We start from the raw sequence: 10,037 nt of genomic DNA, 5'->3' as shown, positions 1-10,037 counted from the left end.
GTACATAAAAGTATTACGGTAAGATTATCGAAAACTAAATATTTTACGAGATATTTTATTTTTTATATCAAAATATGTCAGATTAAGATATAAAATAACTCAAAAAGTACTTAATAAAAAGATACTTTATTATAGTGTTTCGAAAAGCTCTCGAGGTAAGCTACAAGAGTATGCAATAAAAATAGGGAATACCATTAAAAAAAATAATGTTGAATTCCATATGACCTTGGCACGTTCACTCAAAGTCAAACCAATGAAACCATCTTATGTCTCCCTTCGAACCAAACAACTTTTATCTGAAACGTTTTTCCATATCTTTCATATTTTTTGAGATATTTGCCTGGGGCGATTAAAATGAAACACCCTGTATATTTTTTAGGTAAAAATGAAAATGAGGGGAGGCACCTCCGATGACTTTGATCTTGACATAAGTTGTCAAGATCATGACCCTGAGTAACTTTTCCTTATAACTTAATTGGCGGTCTCTTATAATTTCTGAGATATTTAAAGTTAAAGTTTGATTCGAAACAGATTTGGTTTGGGTTATACAACGCAATCTTTTTAACGATAACTATTTATAAAAAATAAGTATTGATAAAAAATTGAATATTTATATATTAATGAATACTTACCGAACAATATTTATCAACAATGAAATTTTTCTTATACACATAAGAATTCAATCCCGATCTTTTGTATTTAAACAAATCTAAATTTCTTCAAATAATACCTGATTGGTTGATCCCTATTCTATTATTTTTCCGAGATTCCGTTTTCCGAAGTTCCGACTGTCATGGGACGGCACCCTAAAGGTATGTGAAAAAATTTTAATCGTAACCATAAAGTCGTAAGCAAATCAACCAATCACAGTTAAACATTCTTGTTATGTTTTTGGAGTGCTTGATTGTGATTAGTCGATTTGCTTACGGCCTTACGATTACGACTAAAACTTTTTCATGTGCAATGGCTTTAAATGACAATCAATAAACTACGTGATTAGGAAGCTTCACGCGTTTGCGCGACATCTATGCACTCGAATCGATTCTTGAATCTGATCCGCACGAAAGTTTCCTCCGCCCGGTTCCATAGGAAAAAATGAAGAGAACGCGTGACATACAGGAATACACAGTTCATGAGCGTACTAGACAAGCCGAGACTGATATACATATATATAATAAAGCGCATATATATAGAGCGCATTATATATCATATTATTTTGTCTAGATATAGTATAAAGCCTAATACGATGCGCTTCTTCATGGTAAATCATACACATACGGCGCTGCAAAATTATTATATTAATTTATATACTGGCACTCTTGCGAAATTATGTGTCGTTGTTGTCGAAAAACAACATTTTGATACCTGACGCGAAGCAAATAAGTTTATTTGTCTTTACGCATGCACATGCAAATGCACACGCTAATAGTAATTATACATCGATCATGCAGTATATATCGATAAGAATGCAGTTGGCAACTTTCTCCGAAAGTGAAATCTCTGTTCAGCGAGAAAGTTAATAACGCGCCGCAAATAATTTAAACGCGCGTACAGATAATGCTCTCGCATGTTTTGGACATTTTTTTTCTTGTAGTTTGTTATATTTTATAAAGAATCATATCTCTGTTATATATGTTTGTATGTGTGTATAGTAATAAACTTTTTTTAAAGAAAATATATCTTTGTAGTATTATTCTCTTTTCTCAACTTTAATTGTATAGATTGTAAAGAAAGGCGTAAAATATGATAAGATGTAAATATGGTAAGATAAATTTGAAGCCCCCAAGGTTCTCTCAATAGAGAAAACGCTGTCCGTGTTTTTTAACACGAGTAAAACTATTCTAATGATCTAATGAATACTGTAAAAGAAAAGAATACTGTCAAGAAAGAGATATATATGATTTTGCAATGCATCTTGATAATATCAATGTTTGCTGCTTAAACAAAAAGATGATGATTAAGCAAATAACTTGATGCTTTCAAATTGAGAAACAACGCTTCTCGGCTTACAGAACTAAGATCGCTTTCAATATTGCAATTCTCTTGTCATTTGACAGGATTTGATTGACGAACATTGTAGAAAAATCCTGATGTATATAAAATATTCTTAATTATTCTATAAAGAAGAATGGAACAAATTAATATGTAATTAATTTTATACGAAAGATTAGTAATTTGTCGAAATCGAGAAAATTTGAATATATATATATGTATATTTAACATTATTCGCACAAGTAATCGCGAGATAAACATACGTTTCAACATCGAGCAATATATATATACAAGCGGGATACGCGCATATATGTATAGCAAATTTATATATACAATATCTTTGTAGCGCGAGTATGAAAGTATACACGAGTTTCATCGTAAACGGGAAAAAGGAGCAGGACCAGTAAAAAGTAACCCATGAGTCGTCAGTGGGCCATGGAATTCAAACGGTACGAGGGCACATTCATTTCTTCGCAAGTCGCGAATGCAACAACATCCGAGTGTGTGTGAATACGCTGTATCTGCATCTTGCATTTGCAAATCTTAATATTCGCACGATAATTCGCATAGTGATATTCAAGAATCGAGTAAGTGTCAGATACAGAATTTTCATATTAGTGTTTTTCTCTTTTCTTTTTGTTTTTAATTATTAAATCTTTTACAGTGGCCAAAGAGTCGTTCGTGTTCTCGACCATAGAGGACGAGAAGGGAGAGAAGTTGGACGAGATGTTTGGGGTGAAGCCGAGTTTCTTAAGAATATTACCCGGTCGTTGCTTGTTGCCACCGAAAATCGTCTTTTACGCGCAAAAAATACGCGACTTTACCGTATACGAGGATGACGTTTGGATGGTCTCGCATCCTCGTACTGGTAATAATGCGTAATTTTAAAGATAAAGCATAATTATATATAGGATGTTCTATAATATGTGGGAGTCACTTCAGAAATGGATTTAGCACTTTAGACTTGTATATACAATACAGGGTGAGTTTTTTAACAACAACGCGAAGCGAGGTCCACTCCACAATTGTTGTGTGGATAGGAAAGTGTATGCGTAGATGCAGTGGGTTTCGCCCCCTACGGGGGGGCTCCACTTCCGGAAGATATAATCTAACCCAAACCTATTTCTAATTTAAAACTAAAATTTGGTTTGGGTTAGGTTATATCTTCCGGAAGTGGAGCCCCCCCCCCCGTATGAGGGACGGCACCCATTGCGTCTACGCATACACTTTCCAATCCATACAACAATTGTGGGGTTGCGATGTGGGGTTTTGTATTATTTTCTTTCCGTCTTTAAAATATAACGAATAATTACATATCTTTATTACATTAAATAACTTCGAAATGCATATTTAAGTAAATATATATCCATAAGAATGAACATTAATAAAATTCGCCAGGTTAAATTCAAAGTATAAAGTTAAACACACATTTATATTGTCAACTTCATTTGTTAATAACTTTTTAATAAACAATGACCGACGGCTAAAACCTTTTGAATGTTGTTTAGGGTCACGACCTTGACAACATATGTCAAGGTCAAAGTCATCGGAGGTGTGCCTCCCCTCATCTTTATTTTTACCGAAATATTATAAATTAATTTTCGAGAGAGAGAGAAAGGGGAGGGGGAGAGGTAGAGAAAAGAAGGAGAGGGGGAGCAAGAGAGGGGAAGAGAGAGATTGATTGATTGATCTTTATTAGCTTTCTCAACTATTTGTAATACAAATCTAGTTTACATTAATTACCATATACTCTTATAACATTCGCTTAAACGGCACAATTCTTTCATTCTGCTTTATTTCAGCTGGCAAGGCGTTATACATTTTCACTCCTTTGTAAAACATACTCTTGTGCGCACTCCTTGTTCTGCGATATTTTATTGCAATATCCCAGCTTGTCGTGTTTGTCTTTCACTCTCATTTCCTACTATTTCTAATCTATTTCTTAATTGCTCCGGTAACATGTTCCTTAAAATCGTAAAAATAAATATACACACATTATAATATAGCCTCTGTTTTATGGACATAAACTGCATCGCTTCCAGCATACGCTCCACTTTGGTATGTCAATCACATTGCAATATGATCCTCATGGCCCGGTTTTGTGCTTTTTGCAATTTACTCAGCTGTGTTTCTTCCATATCAATTAACAGCGTCGCACAATACTCAAAGTGAGGCGTTATGATTGTTTTATATACAATACATCTAGTGTATGCCGATATATAATTACCTATTCTATTCAAAACACTTGTTTTTTTCCTTATTTTCTTTAGCATATAATCACAGTAGTCCTTAAATTGTATTCTATCATCACAATAATTATGCCTAAATATTTTATTATTTCCACACGTTCTATCTCAGTTCCATCCAAACATTTCAATGTAATATTACCTCGCAGTTCTTTTCTTATACTTCTGACAATCATATATTTCGTTTTTCCTGCATTTATTTTTAAATTATTTATATTCATCCACTCTTCTATTATAGTAAATTCTATATTCATTTTGCCCTTTAATTCCGCGCTGCTTTCTCCAGTTATATATATTAACGTGTTGTGCCTCTCCGGGTACAACGGGAATTTGGGGATGATCCAAGGGTTCGGCTCGTCTTAGGACTCCGAGTATCGAGAAACACGAGACAAAGATTCCGTGCAAAATGATTTATTTATACAGCTTACGTATCGTAGAGTTCGGCGTGGTGATGCTTCGGCGACGTAACAATATCGGCGCTTGCAGAATCTCACAGTTTCTTCAAGTATATGCGTCATCACTTAGTTTCGGAATACGGCCCCGAGGTACTCGTTATCTCTCTTTTTATGGTCCGAAAGTAGATGATTTTTCGGTATTAGGTCGCGATGTCTTAATTGCACATTGCAACGAATTGCATATCTTGCATTTAATCGCGGTTTTGGGAGCGCGCGCAACAGCTTACGAAGTGCTGAATTTGCGCTGTGCTCCTTTTTTACTTTTATAGGTCGTAATTATTCGATTTCGAGTTACGACAAATTCATCTGCAAACATTTTTATACTACATCCTTCTGGATAGATTTTTATTATATCATTTATATATACTATAAATAACAAAGGTCCTAGTACAGATCCTTGTGGTACTCCATATTCTGTAGTCATTATTTAGACCATTTATTATTAAATTGAACCTGCTGTGTTCTATCCTTTAAATATGATCTTAATCATTCTATAACTATTTCCCTAATTCCATATTGATATAATTTCTTCAATAATCTTTCTCTATTGTTTCAAACAAAAGTTGTAGGGTTTGGAGGGGGCCACATGATAAAAATATGGATTTGACCTTGAGTGACCTTTTTAAGATGAGATCAATGTGATCGACGTTTTCTTAAATGGAACCCTCTTTTGTTTGAAACATTTTTTCGATAAAGCTTACTTTCCGAGATATTTTACAGTTTCAAGTTAAAAAACTCACCCTGTATATGTACATATATATATTTGAAGTTCTAGAGAGAACAATCTTGTAAGCCAGCTAATACAAAATCAGAAAGAAGATTGCAATTAATTAAGATTGCAAAGCTTGCTCTTGAAACCTGTGTATATGATATATGCATATATATAAAATTGTAGAGAGAGAACAATCTTGTAAGCTAATATAAAACTAGGAAAATAATTGCAATTAATTCTATATTGCATAATGATGTTATCTAAATGTGTTTTCTCGATATTGCTTCTTGACACGGTGAAATTTTCTTCTAGGAAGTCACTGGGCGCAGGAAATGGCATGGTGCATCGGAAATAATTTCGATTACGAAAATGCTCGCACGCTTCTCATCATGCGAAGTCCTTTACTCGAGTAAGTCAATTCTTTAAATAGAGAATTAATAATTATTGTACGATAGAATCATCTCGGTAAAATTAAGTACGAGAAACCGCAATATCTCTTTATCGTTTTCTTTTCGAATCTCTTTTTTTTCCAGAGGTTCGGCTGTCATGATCAACGGAAATTATGACGAGTGGTTTACGAAACTAGGTGATTCCATCGAAAATATAACAAAGATGCCGAGGCCGCGATATATCAAATCTCATTTGCCGTGGGACTTATTGCCGAGACAGCTTCACGAAAAGAAGCCAAAGGTGAAGATACGACACGCCTAAATGGATAAATGTAACGTAACTTTTTGTATAATATATAATACTTTGCAGATAATGTACGTTGCGAGAAATCCAAAAGACACCTGTGTCAGTTTTTATCATTACTGCAGAGTATTCCATGGTATGAAAGGAAGCTTCGACGACTTCGCGGAATTGATGCTGCACGATAGTAGTGCGTTGAGTATTATACTATTGATTTGAAAAGCAGAATCATCATTACATTCAATTATCATTCAATAGATTTTCGATGCGAAACAAAAAGATATACAGGGTGTTTCATTTTAATCGCCTCAGGCAAATATCTCGAAAAATATGAAAGATATGGAAAAACGTTTCCATAATTCCCTCGTTTTCAATAACATAAATAATTCTTTTACACGGACTCCCAGGTTTACTCCCATTTATAGATTTTACTATACTATTGTTATGCCTCCGGAGAGGCACGGTAGTTAGGATCGTTTGCCGGAAGGAATTTGGGAATTCGGGATCTAGTGATTCGTATATAGCCTTTTCGGGCTATAACACTATTAATACTTTGTATATAATATAAATTAAATTTATCTGCTATATTGCATCCTTCAGTGTTGTCTAATATTTCAAAATCTATATCCTCTACTTTGCTCTTACCTCCTGGTTCGCCTCTAATTATTTCTTTTAGTGTTTTCTACATAGATGTAGGCTTTTCTTTATTAAGATCTATCATATTTTCATTATATTCTTTCTTCTTTGTCCTAATTAATTTAACTACTGTATTTCTTTCAATTTTAAACTGCAATTAATTTTGTTCCGTGTCATCATACAATGCCTTTCTATATGCCTCATCCCTTATAGCCGCTGCTTCTCTTATTTCATCCGAAAAAAAAACCACTTTTTCCTTTCCCATATTCTCGGAATTCTAAAATTTTTTCTAGGTGCTGTAGCGTCCAACGCATTTACTATACTATTAACAAATTTTTTCGCTCTCACACTGACATTCATATCTTGGTTTTTCTTTAATTTATTTTCCACGAATTTATTATACATATATTAAACTCTCTATAATTCCTAACACTAAGTTCTCTGTATTTATTATCAAGTTTATCCGCATTCAGTTCAACTTTTAGCCACGCATGGTCCGTTATTTTAGGTTCATGCATTACCTGCACTTCTATTTTATAATTAGCTAAAATTAAATCTATAATTGTCCTACTATCTTTCGTAATTCTCGTCGGTTTATTTACATATTGTTTCATGCCTAAGCTCAACATTGTCGTTTGCAGCTTCCTTGTATAAAACGAATCTAACATAATATCTATATTAAAGTTTCCTATTACCATACATTTTTCCCATATTATTATTCTTCTATTATATCCTCCAGAAATCTCACGAAATCACCATGCGATGCACTCGGTGAATGATATATTACCATTATTATTCCTCTATACAATTTTCCTTTCACTTCAATTGCAGCATACCGACAATTCGATTCTAATTTTTTCACTAATACTATTTCATATTTAACATCATCCCTTATATATAAAACAACCCCTCCTGTATTTCTATTTTCAGCATCACATCTAATTATACTATAACCTGGTATGTTCACTTCATTGTCTTCAATTTCAGCAGTCAATCTTGTCTCTGATAACGCTATGAATGCCGCATCTTTATCTTTTTGTGTTTTCCACATAGATGTAGGATTTTCTTTATTAATATCTATCATATTTTCATAATATTCTTTCTTCTTTGTCTTAATTAATTTAACTACTGTATTTCTTTCAATTTTAAATTGCAACCAATTTTGTTCCGTGTCAGCATACAATGCCTTCCTATATGCCTCATCCCTTTTAGCCGCTGCTTCTCTTATTTCATCCGAAAACCACTTTTTCCCTTCCCATATTCTCGGAATTTTAAAATTTTTTCTAGGTGCTGTGGCGTCCAACGCATTTACTATACTATCAACAAATTTCTTCGCTCTCACACTGATATTCATATCTTGGTTTTTCTCTAATTTATTTTCCACTAATTTAATAAATTCATCTATATTAAACTCTCTATAATTCCTAACACTAAGTTCTCTGTATTTATTTTCAAATTTATTCGCATTCAGTTCAACTTTAAGCCACGCATGGTCCGTTATTTTAGGTTCATGCATTACCTGCATTTCTATTTTATTATTAGCAAAAATTAAATCTATAATTGTTTTACTATCTTTCGTAATTCTCGTCGGTTTATTTACATATTGTTTCATGCCTAAGCTCAACATTGTCGTTTGTAACTTCCTTGTATAAAACGAATCTAACATAATATCTATATTAAAGTCTCCTATTATCATACATTCTCCCCGTATTATTAACTCTTCTATTATATCCTCCAGAAATCTCACGAAATCACCATGCGATGCACTCGGTGAATGATATATTACCATTATTATTCCTCTATATAATTTTTCTTTCACCTCAATCGCAGCACACCAACAATTCGATTCTAATTTTTTTACTAATACTATTTCATATTTAACATCATCCCTTATATATAAAACAACCCCTCCTGTATTTCTATTTTCAGCATCGCATCTAATTATACTATAACCTGGTACGTTCACTTTACTGTCTTCAATTTCAGCAGTCAATCTTGTCTCTGATAACGCTATGAATGCCGGATTTATTTTCTTCATAATCTGATGTTGTATCTCATCTTTATGCGCCATCAAACTTTGCGCGTTTGTATACAATATTATTTCCGCTTCCTTCTGTAGTTGCTATTTCGCATCTTCCCAGCCGGCTTTCCTCTTCTCCTCTTGTATCGCCCTTTTAAATGTTGGACATTCTGGGCTAAGGGCGTCGTGTTCATCACTTATCTTCAGGTTGTATGTTCGAATTTTAAACATACAATTTACACATTTTTTCTTTGTCGCCGTACATTCAATCGCTTTATGATTTCCTGAAGATTTGTGGCATATTTCATCTCGCGTACAATTTTTTGCAATATGATAGTATCCCCAGCATTTAAAACATTTTTTAACACTAATGTGTTTGAATATAGGACATTTTCTCCATTGTACATTTAGTTTCTCTCTTTTCAACATCAAATATAAGAAATCAAATTTAAGAAATGATGTTTATTTAGCCCCGTTGAGCCCATTTTGGAATCATGTTCTACCCTTCTGGAAGATAAGAGATCAGGATAACATATTATTTATGACATACGAGGAAATGAAAAGGGTAAGATACACAACAAAAAGCGCATTCGTTTTTGCTATCGCGATGAATCTTCGTAATAGATCAATTACTGAAACGCACGATTGTATTTTCAGGATCAGATAGCGGTGATTAAGAAGACAGCGAAATTTTTAAGCAAGAACGTGACAGACGAGCAGATCGTCGGGTTGTGCGAACACTTAAAATTTTCAAAAATGGCGACGAATCCGTCGGTGAACATGGAACTACTGCTGGGAAACAGAAAGGCGCAAGAAGAGGATCCAGATGACAAGTTTATCAGGAAAGGCAAAGTCGGCGATTGGACGAATTATATGTCGGACGATCTCGCTCGACGATTCGACGAATGGATGGAGAAGCATTTGTGCGGAACTGGCCTCAAATTTCATACAGATATTGCATCCGACGAAGAATAAAAAGCTGTAATATTTCAAATGCGGTAAACACGATATATTAAAAAAAGGGTCACATATATTTTGAGAGCATAGAATTGATCAAAACAAGAAAAAAAGGTTAATTATCATGGGTCCTATAATTAATATCTTCGAAGATACATGCTATCTTTCTATTTGAACTCTGTCCTTTTCTTATTGGTTGTGTCACCTTTACAATGCAGTAGTAAACAAAAGAGTACTTACTACTTTTGCAGTCAGCATTATCAGGGGGTGATCTACGTTCCCATTCATTGTCACGCATTTTTCAGTCCTACGTCTCAGAGAATCACTTT

At 33.8% G+C, this 10,037-nt stretch overlaps 1 protein-coding gene across 1 annotated transcript in view; it reads left to right on the top strand.

Moving 5' to 3' along the window:
* Positions 1-9,726, top strand: part of LOC115242810 — a 17,949-nt gene extending 8,223 nt beyond the window's left edge. The window contains exons 3-8 of the mRNA XM_029819350.1: positions 2,657-2,860; positions 5,718-5,814; positions 5,939-6,095; positions 6,165-6,285; positions 9,222-9,316; positions 9,409-9,726. Coding sequence (XP_029675210.1) covers positions 2,657-2,860; positions 5,718-5,814; positions 5,939-6,095; positions 6,165-6,285; positions 9,222-9,316; positions 9,409-9,726 — 992 coding nt within the window. The remainder of the gene's footprint in view (positions 1-2,656; positions 2,861-5,717; positions 5,815-5,938; positions 6,096-6,164; positions 6,286-9,221; positions 9,317-9,408) is intronic.
* The last annotated feature ends 311 nt before the right edge of the window (positions 9,727-10,037 follow it).

Source organism: Formica exsecta, unplaced genomic scaffold, assembly GCF_003651465.1.
Source record: "Formica exsecta isolate Colony F162 unplaced genomic scaffold, ASM365146v1 scaffold639, whole genome shotgun sequence".
Classification (NCBI taxonomy): domain Eukaryota; kingdom Metazoa; phylum Arthropoda; class Insecta; order Hymenoptera; family Formicidae; genus Formica; species Formica exsecta.
The sequence above is the reverse complement of the archived record's forward strand: the minus strand, read 5'-3'. Positions and strand labels throughout refer to the sequence as shown.